We start from the raw sequence: 17595 nt of genomic DNA on the forward strand, positions 1-17595 counted from the left end.
ACTAGTTTTGCTTTATACATTTTGAGGAATGTCTAGGAATTTAGAAGTTTAAGAGTTATATCTATTTCTATACTTATTAAATTCTTGATGAAATGAGCCTTTTATTGTTATGTAGTTGCCCTCTACATCCATAATAATTCTTGTTTGCCTGAAAATTTTTTGCACAGGATACTAATAGCATAATACTCATCTTTTTTTTTTCCTGGTTATTATTTGTCTGGTATACTTGTACTCATGTTTTATGTGAGAGTTATTCAAATTGAAAATCAGGACTCATTAGTAGGTAGGAAAATTCTTTTTACTATTTATTAATTTATTTTACTTAAGTAGAACAAAACAGAATGACATTGAAGAGAAAACCCTTAGACTTTAGTGTAAATAATAAGGCTGAGTATGTTTTGTGAAATATGTAGGTCCGTTATTTACAAATAGCTCTGAGATACACAAACAGGTATACGTGCACTAAATCTCAAGGCAAAACAGATTTCTTCCTTAAGTCGAAGAAAAATGTTTGAACATCACTGTTTTGGATACAGCCTATAAATAGCAGAGAGCTAGAATTTTAATCACACTCTAATACCCTCTGACCATTCACCGTTGGTATACCTGCATCTTATTCGTGATTTCTATTTACCGTTTCCCGTGCCTTTTCTCTATCTCTTTCCTTCTCTTTGATCCCTATGTTTCTCTAATACCTACTTACCCAACTACGGTTTAAGTTATATTTCTAATGTTTGAGCTTTTACCCTCGTATTGAAGTTATATTTCTAATGTTTGAGCTGTTACCCTCATATTTAGCCGATATCTGTTCTTGAGGGAATTTAACTGTGCAAATACAGGCTGCCAGTTATATTTTCCCACCACTTTGAACGTATAATCCCCCCATTGTCTTGGCATCAATCATGCTGTAAGAAGTCTCAATTTTTCTGCTTGCTTTTAACATCCTCTCTTTTTCTTTTGTACAACACTATTTTACTATAATTTGTCGAAGTATGCGTTTAGTTTTATTCGCCCTGTTTGAGATTTTTTGTTAATCCTGCATTTAAGGATGCACATCACTCACTGATTCTAGAAAGTTCTCAGCTATTTTCTCTTCAGATTATTTCCTCTTCCTCATTCTTTTTTTTTTTTTTTTTGCGGTATGCGGGCTTCCCACTGTTGTGGCTTCTCCCGTTGCAGAGCACAGGCTCCGGATGCGCAGGCTCAGCGGCTATGGCTCCCGGGCCCAGTCGCTCTGCGGCATGTGGGATCTTCCCGGACCGGGGCACGAACCCGTGTCCCCTGCATCGGCAGGCAGACTCTCAACAACTGCGCCACCAGGGAAGCCCCCCCTCATTCTTTTTATTCTCTTCTTCAGAATTCCTGTTAAAAAAGGGCTGACCTTCTCATTCTCCATGTTACATAAACCTGCTTTCATAATTTCCATCTGTTCATCTCTGTACTACGTTTTGGGCAAATTTTCTCAGATCCACCTTCCTGTTTACTAAGTTTTCATCTATGTCTAATCTGCTGCTTTATCTATCCAATGATTTCCAGAACTTCTGTTTTGTTCTGTCTCAAATCTGCTTGGTTGCTTCACAGCCTCCTGTTCCCCACTGGCGCTTTAGAGCAATCTGCATTAACCCTCACACTCTGGACGATGCCACGCATGTATCAGTGGTATCTCTGATCACATTTTCTTCTCTCATCGCCTCTACCGACGATCCATGCACCTTCACTCATCCTCTAAGCCTAGCTACACTCTCAGAGTTTTGAAATCACATTATTCCCCTTGGGACAGGCATGTTGATTTTAAAAACCCATACTGTGAAGTCAGATAGCTAAATCCAAATCAAAACTGTGTCACAAACTATCTATGTGAATGCAGCTTAAATCAATTTTGTTGTGCCTCTGTTTTCATCTGTAAGATAAGGATAACAAGTCTTTACCTCCTCGGGTTTCGGTAAATGAAATATACAGTTTACAAACTGCAAACAAATAAATCATAAATAGCACACAGCTGGCACAGTGCCTGGCTCTTAACAGCCACTCGATGATGACAATACATCAATGTCATCATCTTCATCAGTATTAGCAGTAGCATCTTCATCACCCTTCATTTGAAGAGGGTCAGCCAAATCTTCCTTACTTTTGAGGATCCAAGCTCCACTAAAAAAAACAGCCTACTCAATTTTACTTGAAATTAGGTCAAATAAGTTGGCTTAAAAGAACAAAAGCAAAGCTTGTATACACAGGGATCTACATTCAACACTTTACTGAGCACTAAAACTATTGCTATAATGAAGGCTGCCTCTGACATGTCTGCATGAATTCAGAAGGTAATGAAGTTGTGCTGATTAAAAACACCTAGAGGTATTTTCAAGTAACCTTTAGATATTCTTAGGTTTTAAACACTTATTTAATTAATTGACCAAATAGATGGAAGTCAAATCTTTGCTAGCCAGTGATGAAAAGTAACCAAACTATATTCTCACGGACTATTTTGTTAGCTCAGTTTCAGCTATTCGCTAAATTTGAAAATACGACTATATTTCTTTGATAAACCGTAATTGGGTCAAGATTTTATTCAACTAAAGATTTACTCACCTAAACATGTTTGTTTTTCTTTTTAATCTTTCTAATCTTCTCAACTTAGATCCCTGAACTGAAAGTTACTGACATTTGAATGCTCTCTTCACTCTACAACGATCTTTACTTCCGCAGCATTATCTATAAAAACGGGAACCAGTGTGGAAGAACCCCGTTCTATAAGTTATACTTCTCTCAAACGTGTTTTTAGATGTATAATTTCCTACAAACATCTTGGTTTACTTAAATGTGAAAAAAATTATTAGGAGAGAACCAGGAAAAGGACAATTTATAGGGAGTTCTTTTAACTGACCTTGAATGGTTTTAGTTTCATTAAGGTCAGTATGACTCACTAAGAGATTACTTCCTAATTTCAATGTTATGTGTGAACATCCAAGAGACGCTGACTGTCTTCGGTGGGCTGTGGATTACTGTACTGGGCACAATAAAGCGAGCTCTGCAGCCCATTAATAAGGTAATTGGGTGTGGTCTCCTCCAGGCACAGGGAGCCCTGCTGCACGAAAGGGTGCCAGCAGAACAGGAAGTGAAAGGACTAGGGCTTGAGTCCTCCTCAGAGCAGAGGCTGGACAGAGCAGCACAGACAAGAGAAGTGGGAGGAGCGACAGGTCATCACAAAAGCATGAGATCAGTCAGACGCCTCAGCAAGTCCAGGTCAGCGGTGCCCCAAGACAGACTACACAGGAGTGCAGAAGAGATCAGTAGTTAATAATTACCGGCCAACTCTATTTATACAGGAGTCCCAATGACAATCAGTGTGAAAATTAAGCATAGATAATCATCCTCTTGTGCGTGTCTCTAATATGCAAAACAAATCAAGTTCGAGTCACCCCAAAGTAGGTTTGTAATCTTACTTCCACTCCTCTGGTGGGTGTGCAAGTTCATACTTCTCCCTCACATTGGAGACACCCATATCCAAATGGAGCCAGTGAACCTCCTCTGACCGCAGGTGACTGAGGCGAAATCCATAGCAGGCCACGTGCTTTACTTTGTGACTGTCCACTATCTTCTGAATGATGCCCTAAAACATACCCCCCACAAAAACGACTGTTATAAACAAAAAACTGCATGCTAAAAATTAATGCAATGTTCATTTCTTTTAGTTAATTATCAGAAATCTTTGGTAAAAGAGTATCAATTTAAATAAATCACTTAATTTTACTTAGAAATCTTTTTTCACAAAAAGTATTTTTATGAGCAAAGAAAAGTTTTTTAAAAACCACAAAAAGAGGCACTTCCCCTTTCTTTATTGATTTCTGCAGCTCCACCTCTGCGTCACCCCAACTCATCAGAGCACACGGCCACACCTCAGGTGGCTTCCTAAGAATGAGACCTGTGGAAGGTTATATACCTTCTGAACCAACGATATTGTTGAGAACAGGCTGCAACCCTAATATCATTTTTAAAAAACACACATTTAGGAACATATAATTAAGGCCATGTTTCTGATAGTACTGATGACATATGAAAAGATACTTAAAGTTAGGCCTAGCCACCTGCTCTTTGCTCTCTATAAGTTAACATGCAGCAATTCACAACAGCCCCCAACCTAACTTTTCTAACACGTGTGCCCCATGAGTTCAGAGGAGATGAAGGTGACCTTTGAAGGAGGGCATCAGGGAAGGCTCCCTAGAGAAGGCGTTTACCCTGGGGCTGTGGAAAAGAAAGTGTTATTAGAACTGATTCTTGCCCTGTGCCCACAGAGATGTGTAAGTCAGGCGTCTATGTTTGTAAATGGGTAGCACACGTGGAAGACACCTTGGGAATACGATGGAGACCATCTGCCACCCTTAACGTGAGCCGGTGCTAATCACCATCCACTGCAATCTTCTCAATATTTTAGGACATTAATAAGGTTTTTTTTAATGATTCTGAGATTAACATGAAAATGTCTATCATGGAAAATCAGAACTATCTACTAGAGAAAAACATCATTGGTTTTTAAAGACTAGCAATTAACTGAAGCTAACACATAACTTATAATGTAAGACACATCTTAAAAGTTCTGCACACACTAGTATTTACTATGGCACAATGCTGTTGATAACACAATTAAGGATGTCCCCAGCACTACCCATAAAAACAGATAAATAATAACATGTACTATATTCAAAAACTGTCAAGGACCCAGCGAGTCCACACCACGGGCAGGACGTGTGCCGCACTCCTGTACCTGCACATGCCGACCACCCTTCCTGACTCCTCAATCCCCAGGACAAGGCTGTGCATCGAGCCCAGGAGAGCGGCAGAGGAAGGATGGAGGGAGGGAGCAAACGTGGCACCAGAGAGAAAGCATGAAAAAGAACCCGGCTGGAAGAGCTGACAACAGCTTCAGGAAGATGAACTCTTACTGGGACAGGAGGCATGTCTGCAGCCTACAGAACTCGGGGACGGGGTGGCGGGGTGGTGGTGGTGGTGGCGTATTGGGGTGGTACCTGGAATGAGCATAAAACGTTTTTTCTGGCTTCTGGATTCAAGGCCTGAATTTCTGACAGGGCCGCCGTGAGTGACAGTGCAGGCTGAACACCACCCAAGGGCATCCTGCCAGGGGATGGTGGGAGCCCAGATCCAGCCCCAAGCTCGCCTGCAAATCTTGTGCTCTGGGGTGCGGGATCTGCCTACAGGAAGGGCCATCTTTTCTGCTAATTCTCTGAAAGGCGACTTGTGCAGCTTTCTCCTTGCCAACATCCAAATCCCTGAGCTGCAAAGGACAGGCGCTGGCGCCTCTTTCAAACTCCCACAAAAGCGCCTTTGTCTCTCGCCCCCGCTCTGCCAGCTCACTCCCGAGAGCACACAGGCTCTAGTTACCCTGCTCATCTCCCCTTGATTCCGATTCCACATCACCCCCAGATCTTTGTGTCTTGGTCTGTCTACCCCTCCACGCCCAGATGTAGAGTGTAAGGCAGGGCACAACCATTCCTTATACTTGTATTTGCCATCAACACCCCGGGAAAAACCCCATCTTCGCTGGGTGCCTGCCCTGATGACCCCTCGCACAGCACAGGTGACCCTCATGTCCTCTGACTCACGGGCACACTCAGGAGCCCACCTGCAGAGAAGCAGTATCAATTAGAGGGGCTTAGTCCAAAAACATGGTGATGATTAGGGGGAAGGCAGGTTCCTAGCCTTTAAGTCTTGTGGAATAGACAGAATTTTAGTCAGTTCACTTGATCGCACTGCCAGAAGACACTGGAATAATTTCAAGTCTGGGTTTGCGTAACCAGAGTCCCCAAACTGTACGACCTGGTACCTAAACCAGGTTGCAATTTCACTCTCCACTAAACAATTAAGCAATAAACACAGGCATTCCCTTTTATTTCACTTCTTGCTTTTCCATGATGCTTCCATACTGAGTTCCGTCCCAGTCTCATTCTCTAATACTCTCATAAATGCCACTTCGGACTTAGTCTGGATAGCAGCCAAGGTTATGAGTGGACGAGGTGCTTAAATATTTGATGCTAAATGTACATAAGTACTCAGTAAAAAGTACTGATAATTTTGAGAACCAACTATTTGGTTCTGAATAACTGAACAAATAACTTTGAGAACTAAATTTTTAGTGAGAAATGCAAACTCAACACTACCATATGGAAACATTACCACTTCCATACACACAAACATTCCATACACACAAACATTACCATTCCACACACATACACACACATTAGTATATGTGTATATTATTTCCGGAATATGTACATTTAGAAAAGGGACTGTCTCTAGGGAGCTAAGAGGACATGGGTTCATAATATGCCACTGATGGTATCCAAATTAAACTTAAATTTCTCCTCCTGGCTTTAAAGGTTCATGACAATCTAGTCCTACAATACACAAAGCAACACTTAGCTACTCTGAAAACTCCTTTTATTCATTTATATCACAGCCCAGGCCTTAGAAATTACACTTTTCCTGATTAAATTCTCATGTTAGATATTCACAGTAAAGGACTCTTCTCAAACTTGGAAATAAAAGAAGCCAGTGTCTGCATCGTGCTTGTATTTCATCAGGAACATAGCAATTCAGCCATTTTACTACTGGGAGATAGTTATTTTCTTTTTTGTTTCCTTGTTTTGGGGGAAAGGGAGGTGGAAACGCAAGTAATCCTGCCAGGAGCATCTTTCTAGCTGTTGTCATACATACGTACAGGCACTGCTTAGAAACAGACATGCGGGGTCAAGAGCTACTTAAAATATGACATTTTGGTAAGTACATCCAAACTGTGCACCAACAAAACTATACCGATTACACTTGACACATAATGTGACAGACTGTTCCTCATCTCATACCAATAATGGATGAAATCCATCTTACAATGTTTATCAATGTGATGCACCAAACGGGGATGGGGTGGGGGTGGGGGGCGGGGGCGGGGGTTGCTGTTATAATTTACGTTTCCCTGATTGCTGACTAGTGAGATGAGGCTGTAATTGTGTTTGTTTCTGAAAGTTCTTGTTATGACTTTGCTTGGTTCGACCTGGCCACTTATCTTTTAGACAGCGCTTTGAACAGAAGTGACCTTCTCCCGCGTGGAGAGCACTCGTACGGCCGCGTCCTTGACGTCCGTTCACTCGTGAATGTGCGCCCCTCAACTGCTCAGCAGCCACCTAAAGGCCCGCTGCATGCCTGGTGCTAGCGACCCAATGACGATGAGATGCGATCGTGACCCTGACAAGTCTTAGAGCTGAGCAGGAAGAGGACGTGATAATGAATGCATGCGGGAGAGTAAGTCATCTGTGCGGAAGGTAAGGCAGGGGACAAGATGATAATGGACATTTCATATTGTTAGCTATCTCCTCACAGGCAGTTTGCAACATTTCTCCATTTATCACAAGAGCAGGTATCTGAGGTCACACGTATTGCTCTTAACACTGTTCACCTCTTCACTCCCTCCTAAGAACTGACTTGTCTCTTATCCTGTCCAGGGCTTCTTCTTCTCAGTGAGCTCTCTTTCAGATACTCTTTACATTTAGGAATCAATGGGTTCCCACCATTCTTCTCTGATCGCACCTGTAGAGGTAGGAGCCTAGCATCATTCAGTTACCAAAACAAGATGTGGAAATCCAGTCCTGCTCTCCGACAGCCAGGGCACCATCTCCTGCTCTTGGTTCAGCAGCAGACGAGGGGCCCACCTAACAGTCCTCAAGACAAAGCGTGCACTTCTGTCTCGACAATCTACAGTCACTCTTAGTTTCTCATTGCTACTGTAACAAATGACCACAAACTTAGGGGCTCAGAATAACACAAATGTGTGACTTGCCAGTTGTGTAGATCACAAGTTTGAAATGGGTATCACTGGGCTAAAACAAAGGCATCAGCAAGCGTGTGCTGCTTGCTGGAAGCTCAGGATGGGTAACAAGGAGCCAGGTCCTGTAGGTCCTTGGGGGCCACTGGGGGAATGAATGTGGCTTTTCTCTGAGAGAAATGGGGAGCTACTGGGGGTTTTGAGCAAATTACTGATTAGAAGACCAGCATGTTAGAGAAACAGGTCCAGGAAGCAGAACGTAAAAGTGGGTGACCGGTAAGATGGAAGGTCACAGGGCAAGATGGGGAGAGGAATGGGCTAGGGGCTCCTGAAGGACTTGAATATTCACTCCAAATAGAGAGGAAGGCATTGGAAGGTTCCGAGTGGAAGAGTGATGTGCTCTGGCTCTCATGTTAACAGGACCGTTCTGGCTGCTGGGTTGTGATGTCAGTTAGGAGACCATGTGGCTCCGAGAAAGGTGTGCAGCTGAGGTCCCAGGAGGTGGGGGATTCCAGGTACACTCTGAGGACAACGTGGACAGGATTAGCTAATGCATTGGATGCACGGTATAAGCAAAAGGAGTAAAAGATGATGCCAAGGGCCCTACTTAACTAAAAGAAGGGGAGACCCTTCCTCTGAAGCGCTGATGGTTCTTTTGGAGAAAGAAAGGCAAAGACAGAGAAGAGAGGGACAGATGCAGCTGGGCGGCATTAGGTCTTAAACTGAAAATGAAACAAGTCAGAACGGGGTACAGTTGTGGACTAGGCAAGAGCGTGGGATGAAACCACAGCCACGGCTTTAAGAGCCTCTGAAGACGTTTGAGGCCAGCAAGGGAGCCAGCCTCTCGCACCCCACTACAGTGCTTCCCTCTGGGTCCACACTTCTTCATGCTCTGTGATGTCATCTAGCTGTGTTTTCAAAGAGAGCCTATGGTATGAACTTCCTACCTCCTTATTTCTCTACAGATACCTTCACTCCATGTTTTTATGATTGATACTGTACTTGGTATAGACTCCAGAGGTACAAGCTGTTCCCCAGAGCCTCTGAGGACACTGCTCCAATGTTATCCTGCATCTGGCATCGCAGATTAAAGTCTGATGTAAATGTTCTTTTCCCTGAGTAGGAGACTTCTCTGGTAGAATCTGGATCTTCTCTATGCCCTTATTATTCTGAAGTGTCACTACAATGTTTCTAGATGACAAATCTTATTCAGTATTGTCCACCACGGGTTAATATTGGCTCTTCTGCACTGACCCCACACTTATCTCCAGAGCTGCCTGAAGCATGATACTGACACTCAGCTATGGCCAAGATAAGTGAGGTTTGAGACCATGGGCTACTGATTTGGGGGCAGGACACCACTAGCCCGCACCACTGTTTAGTAATTATAACTGGATTTCCAACTTGCACCTGACTTTGGTGGCACTTGGGCAGTTACACAGGGCAAGGCTGGCTACGGAGATGGAACGTGCCTCTGTGCCCATCTCACAGATCCCACCACAAGGAGGCCTTAGCCCTCCTCACACCTGGGTGCTGCACACGTGGCCCGTGATGGCTGGGAGCACCCAAGGCCACGAGGCCTATGCCTGAGGTGTCCAAAGCCCTTCAATGAGTACCGTGTTCCTACTGCTGCTGTATATACTCTACCTATTCCCAGTGGAGTTCTGTGACTCCTTTCAGCATCCTCTATACAATTAATGTATAATTAGCACAAATATGTAATAGGAGTGAAATCTATTAAAGCATGAGAAATAAAACCTCTGTAATGAATTATAACAAGAATCCAGGTTTTTCCTGGTGAAAATAAACCTTTCAACTCCTCCAAAGGTTTGGTTCTTCTGAGTCAAGCAGTCTCTCAGATAATTACTTTCTATAGAGCACAGCTGTCCAGCAGAAATATAATGCAAGCTACATATGTTGTTTTAAAATTTCTAGCGGTCACTTTAAAAAAGTGTAAAAAGAAACAGGTGAATTCAATTTTAATGATATATTTTCTTTAACCTAGCATGCCAAAAACAAAATTATAACAAATTCCTGATGAGATTTTACATTCTTTTTCATACTAAATCTCTGAAATCCCGTTGTATTTTTACACTTACAAAACATCAATTCAGACTAGCTACATTCAAGTATTCAGCAGTTGCACACAGCCACCACATCGGGCAGTGCAGCAACAGAGTCTGAGACTCAATCTAATTATTCATCAACTCTGGATAAAAATAAGCTACCTCCTTTCAGAAAATGGTTGATTTTTAGATCCATCCATTAATTAACTTACATGAAAATACTGCATTTTCAAATGTTACAGCAGTAGAAGGAAGTGGGTTATGAATAATACCCACCTGCCATCACAGTGACCCAGCACTATGTTGATTTCATGCTACTCCAGGAGAGGGCTGGGTTCAAGCAATGCCAATAGAGGTTTCTCTGCCTCATGTTGAAAACTCAATCATCAGCTGCTAAGACTTGCTAAATTCCAGACATTTATCAATTACTGTGAAATAAAACAACTTGCTCTTTGGCCACACAGATTTGCTCGTGTTGATCTTCATAAAAGTTTAACAAATATGTTCTCATAACTTATGTATTTGTATCTGGTTTAAATTTTTCTTCACAATATGAATGTTCTGACGTCTGGTAAGATTTTAACATTGGCTAAAGGTGGACACGTGTCAGTGATCACTGGTTCTCTTCGTGGTATGATTCCTCTCATGTGCAGCACCTATGATACTAAAACCATGGCACATCTGTCACGGAGTCCTTCCCAGGTGGATTTCTGATATAATAAATTCTGAACATTTGCTAATTCTTGTCAAATTCATAATCTTTGAAAGGCTCCCCTCCTGCACAAATGCTCTGAAGTTTATTAAGGCCGATGCGATGGTTTAAAGAATTTCCTCTCTCATTGTATCCGAAATTTATAAAAACTAGAACATACCCTAACAGCCTTCCCATAAACGTTACCTTACAAGGTTTCTCTCCAGTGACTGTGTTTATAAGGTTAAATATAAAACAGAACTATAGAAAAACTAGAAAAAGCCAGCAAGCTTCATGGAAAGCTTGTAAAAAGAGACTACTATATTTTAAGTATAGCACATGAAGAGATACTAACACATGTTTCAATTCTGAGTGAATGATTCTCCTTTTAATAACTAGTCCGTTTGAATAGTCAGTATTACAGTATCACAAGAGGTAGCAGAATATTATATATAATGCACATGTAACATGTAGCCTTAAATCTAAATTCTACCAGTCCCTTTACTGTACTTAAAAACCCTTAAGGCAAATAAGCCAAAGAGTACAAATTACTTTGTTTCTTTATTACTGAAAGCAGGGGAGATACATCTGATGGTCCTACTCGCTGGACACTTGTCCTCCTTAAAGATGAATAGGGACTAAGTGAAAGAGCAGGAAGGAGGAGGGGTTTCTTCAACACATGATCAAAGTAAACATCCTGAAAATTTACATTTTGAACTCAGGTTTCTGAGATCACGGTGCTCACTCCTCACTCTCAGCAACCTCTGCCTACACTGTGCTCCCCTCACAATTCTTTACCGCCCACTCTCATCAGCACCCAGAGGAAAGTGTGTCCAGCCACCTCTCACAGTCACACGCAGTGACATCCCTGTCGGCCCTCGTCATCTGCAACACCCCGGGAAGCACTGCCTGCACCGCACTGCAATTAAGGCCATGGGCATCTTGCCCACAACAGACTGGAAGCTGTATGACCAGGACCTTTAATATCCCCAGAACCTTGCCAAGTGTCTGGTATATAGAAGATATACATATATTTTTTTTAAGAATCTATCCTACCTGGAGTCATGAAAATACCTTCAAAATTACACTTTCTAGAAAATAATTTATTTCAACAGTATTAGAGGCTATTTTAATTCCTTTGTTTCCTTGTATATGTCAAAGAATTTTTTTAAAAACAGGAGAGAAAAACAAGTCAATGGCCTTATATGAATAATATGATGCAGTTACTATTTTTCTAAGAAATTTTACATAAATTAAAACTCTGGTCCGTCACATATTAACTCAATAAATACTATAGAGAAAAGTTAACATCTCTGAAATATGGGAATAAAAATTATTACTCTGCCTTTTTTTGGTATGTGCCATTACCATTTAACCTACATATACACTGAGGATGTGTCCTAGGAAAATGTACTTACCCTGACGTCAGTAGCGTCTCCATGCCTGATAATACTGGCCCAAGTGGTTGGCTCACTGTTGCTTTCAAAATAATGAAAGACCTTCAACACTCGCTCCATGGCCCCAGGGGAACGTTCCACACCGGTACCCAGGTGAGTCTTGGTACTTGAATTCGGTGTGTGATTCAAGTTTGGGTCAAGGTAGGCAGCTGCCATTATTTGGCTAGATGCTAGGTATCTGTCATATTCTGTAAAAGGAAAAAAAATTTCTCAGTGTACAATATTTGAAAGCTACTGATTAAAATGTGTTTTGCTGATACTGACATAACAACACTGTTCTTTATTCTCTCCCTATTTTGTTACATGCAGAAGTTGAGCCTGAAGAGAACTGGGACCTAATCTACCAAGATAATCACTGTATTCCATCCCCCACCCCCTGCCACCCCCAGACCCAGAGCAGTACCTGATTCACAATAGAATAATAAATATCAGTTAAACAAACTATTAAAAGGCCAGGAACCCTATCTCAGCTCCATCAAAAGTCACTGTGTTGGGGCTTCCCTGGTGGCGCAGTGGTTGAGAGTCCATGGCTGCTGGGCCTGCGCGTCCGGAGCCTGTGCTCCGCAATGGAGGCCCGCGTACCGCACAAAAAAAAAAAAAAAAAAAAATCACTGTGTTATCTGTAAACAACATAACACCACCCTCCTTTTAAATCACAGCCTTTAAATTTGTGAGAAAATCTCACTGGAGAGCCAAATATGTTAATTTTGCTGCCTACTTTTGAAAACTTTTATGTGAGATACAAGTTCTTTCTTCATACACTGAAAATTCAGTCACAAATGAAAACAAAACAAAACCAAAAAACACATATGACTAAGTTTTTTAAAGTGTGATAGGGGACTCCCCTGGTGGCTCTGTGGTTAAGAATCTACCTGCCCATGCAGGGGACACAGGTTCGAGCCTTGGTCCAGGAAGATCCCACATGCCACAGACCAACTAGGCCCATGCGCCACAACTACTGAGCCTGCGCTCTAGAGCCCACAAGCCACAACTACTGAGCCCGCGAGCCACAACTACTGAAGCCCACGCGCCTAGAGCCCGTGCTCCACAACAAGAGAAGCCACCGCAAGGAGAAGCCCGTGCACTGCAATGAAGAGTAGCCCCGCTTGCCGCAATCACAGAAAGCCCACGTGCAGCAACAAAGACCCAACGCAGCCAAAAATAAATAGATGAATAAATTTATTTAAAATAAATAAATAAAGTGTGATAGGAGGACGTCCATTTGAATGTGAGGGAATAGCTCGGGCAAGACCACAACTCCCACTGAGAAAACTCAGAGAAGCCGGATTAGAAAACAACCCAGATGTGTGGCGCCCAAGACAGCAGGAGATGGAGAAGGAACAGGTCCTCAACAGCTGCCTTTCCCTAAAGGGCGTCTGCCAATTCTGGGCATTCAAGACCCTGAAGAGCTAAGGAAAAGGCACACACACACACACACACACGCACACACACACACGCGCGCACACACACACACACACACACACACACACACACACACGGTGCTATCTGTCCTTTGACGACAGCCACCAGTCCTGAAACCAAGCCCAGTGGGCACCTCCGAAAGCAGAGGGAAGTTGAAGACACACAGAGGAGACAAGGGGCACAGCTGATTATATACACCCTCCTACCTTTCGGCAGCATACAGATGATCTGAACAGCATGATGAATAAACGATCTAACTGACATATAACATACTACACCCAACAGCAACTCATCTTTGCAGGTGAAATAGTTACTAAAATTGACCACGTGCTAGGTGAAAGCACAAGATCCAATAAATATCAAAGGACTAAAATTCCTGAGAGTATATATGCTCTGTGTTGTGTCTAGCATTAAGGTGGACTCCAACAAAAAGGTAACTAGCGGGGCTTCCCTGGTGGCTCAGTGGTTGAGAGTCCGCCTGCTGATGCAGGGGACACGGGTTCGTGCCCCGGTCCGGGAAGATCCCACATGCCACGGAGCGGCTCAGCCCGTGAGCCATGGCCGCTGAGCCTGCACGTCCAGAGCCTGTGCTCTGCAACGGGAGAGGCCACGGCAGTGAGAGGCCCGCGTACCGCAGAAAAAAAAAAAAAAAAAAAGGTAACTAGCAAATTCCCAACTGTCTGGAAATTGAGCAATGTATTTCAAGTAACTTATTAGCCAAACAAGGAACTCAAACCCTCAAAGGGTTTCTAGGGCACTGAAAATACTCCGTATGTCACTATAATGATGGATATGAGTCCTTATACGTTTGTCCAAACCCACAGAATGTACAACGCCAAGAGTGAACCGCCATGGGAATGACGGACTTTGGGTGATCACGATGTGTCGTTACAGGCTCATCAACTGTAACGCATGTTCCGCTCTGGTGGGGATGCTGACAATGGGGAGGCTGTGCATGTACCAGAGCAGGAGGCACGTGGGAAACCTCTGTACCTTCCCCTAAATTTTGCTCTGAACTTAGAACTGCTTTAGGAAAAATAAAGTCTTAATTTTAAAAAAGCAATCAATGTAATTCACCATATTTTCAGAAAGGAGAACCAGAGTTATCTTAATATATGCAGAAAAAGCAACTGATAAAGTTTACCAAACACTCACTCATAGTAAAAACTCTTAGCAAGACAGAAATAGGAAAATACTTCCTTAATCTAATGAAAGTATCTACATTAAACTTAAATTAATACTGCTGGAAAAGAGTCCCTCCCCCCCGTCCCGCCCCCCAAGACTGGGATAAGTCAAGAATGCCCAGCATCACCATCCCTAACTTGACAGTGTTCCAGAAGTCTTAGCCAGGTTCCACAGGCAAAAAAGGGAGGTAAAAACACAGGGTATGAAGGAAAGAATAAAACCATCATTACTACATGACTATGTATAAAGAAAATTTGTAAGAATCTATAGATAAACTAATGGAATTAATAAATGAATTTAGCAAGGTTGCTGGATCATAAAAAATCAGCTGTACTTCTGATATCTTAGTTATCTCTTTCGCTCTTCAAATGAGATGATAAGGATGAATAAATATATTATCAATTGCTTCCTGAAAAGAAACACCACTCCTCCGGAGTGGTCAGAAGAAATGATATACTAGTGATGAAGTGACGGAAAATCACTACAGTTGACCCTTTAACAACACCCGTTTGAACTGCCCAGGTCCACTTATATGCACATATTTTTTCAACAGTAAATAAACGCTACAGTACCACACCATCCCTGGCTGGCTGAATCCCCAGCAGCGGAACCGCAGATACAGGGGAACCCTTACACAGGGGGCTGACCACAAGTTATATGCAGATTTTCGACTGCGCGGAGGGCTGGCACCCTGGGGCCCACGCTGCTCAAGGGTCAGCAGGACACATAATAGTGAGCGTGTCAAGGGAGGAGCTAAACCAGAAACAACACACAATCTGGATATACCTCTGTGACTAAGCATCAATGGCAAAATCCTTCATAAACCTTCAAAAAGTAGGCCTAAACATTCTTTAAAAGATAAACCATTGCTGTAATGTCACCAGAGCGAAGCAGTTTTCCTAAAACAGAATGTGTCAAAGTCCGATCTGTGCTATAAATTCTCAAACTGGCAACATCTCCGCCAGCGAGCCTTCCTTGACCCTTCTGGACAGTTTCGTGTGTGTGTGTCAGTTAACCACCACCCACTCCCCTAGTGGTGGCGTTCCAAGTCTGTCTTTATGATGGGCTTGCAGATTCTGAGAGCCTGGCATCTGGGTCACAAAACCGTGGATTAGTCAGTTTGTGGGACGGTGTCCACTACGGAATGAAAAGTCCCAAGCGTTGCTCTCTGCTACACTGACTATTCTGTTTCCAAACAATTAACAGAATTCTCTGTTGTTCGTGTGGTTCTCTATTTGTTTTTGACCCATGGCTAAAGCTGTACCATTGGGGCTGCCAACTCTCTGTGTCTCTAAGTGACAAAGGCTCTTCCCCCTCTTTTACCAGAGAGGTAGGCTTTTATAGATTCTGTAATTGTAGCCCTCTGTAATCTGTGGCCAGTTGTATTTTCTAGAACTTTCAAGATTAACAAGTCATAGGCATCGGCTACTTATGCATACTATAGAATATCTTTTCCAAAAAACTATCAAAGACGTGGAAATGAAAAGATTTTTAAAGTTGGCTTCTTTACGTGGTTTAGACCCCTACTCTTCCAGCCATCTGTGGTAAAGGACCACAGACCTGTCACAGACCAACACTTTTGTAAAATACAATAAAGAGGAATTTCTAGAAAAATGAAATTTCAAAATAAAAGCATACAAAAGCTAAGCACGAAACTTCTATCATCAGAGTCAGTGAACATAAATTACTGTCAAGTTGCTATAGAGGTTTCTAGATGCTTACACCAAATTCTACCCTTACTTTGTCCTACACTGTTAACAGTTCCAGCACCAACCCCAGTCTGCTGGCCACAGTTGGCCGAGTCCAGGCTCAGTCACCAGGCTGCCTGGTACAGCAAGAGGCCAGTGCACTGGAATGGGAAATGGGAAAGCAGATGGCCTGTCAGTGGTGGCCGCCGACCTTCCAGCTTCAGGTCTCCCTTTCATTCACATACTAACTTCAGTGCCTAACTTCTTTTCCTGGGACAAGTAGGGCAGTCCCAAGGCAGGTGAGAGGAAACAGGTACTGACAAACCTTGGCACTGAGCCCAAGGCTCAGCCCACAATCCGATATAAATGCTCCATAAAACAGCACACACAGAAGAGGGAGAAAAGTACAAGGATCACAACCATCATCTTACTCCAGAGCTGCCTAGTTTATACTCGCTGTACATACTGAGATCCCACCAGGACAGTAACCTCATCACGCTTGAAACAAGCCGGCCCTTTAATAAAACCTGAGATGCTTGCCAGAATATGAGAGTAGAAACAAAGAATGCAAATTGATACAGCTACAGTTTTTAAAAAATTAAGACATCAACAGGTTTGAAGAGTTTTTAAGAATCTGATAATGACCCTAAAGTAAATCCTTAAACAAACTAGACTAGTGTGAAAGTTTTCTTCTCCTTAATTTTGTTCTTTTACACAAGATTTGGGTTTATTTTCACATAAAATATCTAACCTGAATATCCTAAATGTCCTATAGTGATTTTACTAGACAGAGAAGCCAACATTAAATTACTTAAATGTTTAATATTATAATAGCCATGTGTGGCTGTTTATATTTTCCAAACTCCCCCTCTCCCAATTCTCTTCTTCCAGTGTGACTTTGATACTCCTTTCAAGAGGCGGAGTCTACCTTCCTTCCCCTTGAATCTGGGTGGGCTTCAGACTAGGCTAAGATACATCCTAAGCTAAGTCCTAAAAGGCAACACCAAAACAAGAAAGAAAGGAACCTAGGTTCCCATGGCTCTCTTGGGATGCTCACTCACAAACCTGACCACCATGCTGTACAGAAGTTCAAGCAACCCAAGAGGATCTGAGCTCCAAGAACCACAGCCTGAGCTAAGCTTCCAGCTGACGGGCAGCGTCAACTTCCGAGCCCTGGGGCAGACCCACCTGAGTAGACCCACTGGCTTCCAGTCGTGCTGCCTCGGCCAACACCGCACAGAAAGAGATGAGCTGTCCC

General features: G+C 42.8%; 1 protein-coding gene across 6 annotated transcripts in view; it reads right to left on the reverse strand.

The window, feature by feature from the left end:
• PTK2 (protein tyrosine kinase 2) overlaps positions 1–17595 on the reverse strand; it is a 251013-nt gene that overhangs the window by 155376 nt on the left and 78042 nt on the right. For all 6 annotated transcript variants that reach the window (XM_060127770.1, XM_060127769.1, XM_060127767.1 and 3 more), the window contains 2 exons: positions 12004–12230; positions 3441–3607 (listed from right to left, as the gene is read on the reverse strand). In XM_060127770.1, coding sequence (XP_059983753.1) covers positions 3441–3607; positions 12004–12198 — 362 coding nt within the window. In that variant the 5' untranslated portion in view covers positions 12199–12230. The remainder of the gene's footprint in view (positions 1–3440; positions 3608–12003; positions 12231–17595) is intronic.

The sequence above is a fragment of the Lagenorhynchus albirostris genome, chromosome 17 (assembly GCF_949774975.1).
Source record: "Lagenorhynchus albirostris chromosome 17, mLagAlb1.1, whole genome shotgun sequence".
NCBI classification, from domain to species: domain Eukaryota; kingdom Metazoa; phylum Chordata; class Mammalia; order Artiodactyla; family Delphinidae; genus Lagenorhynchus; species Lagenorhynchus albirostris.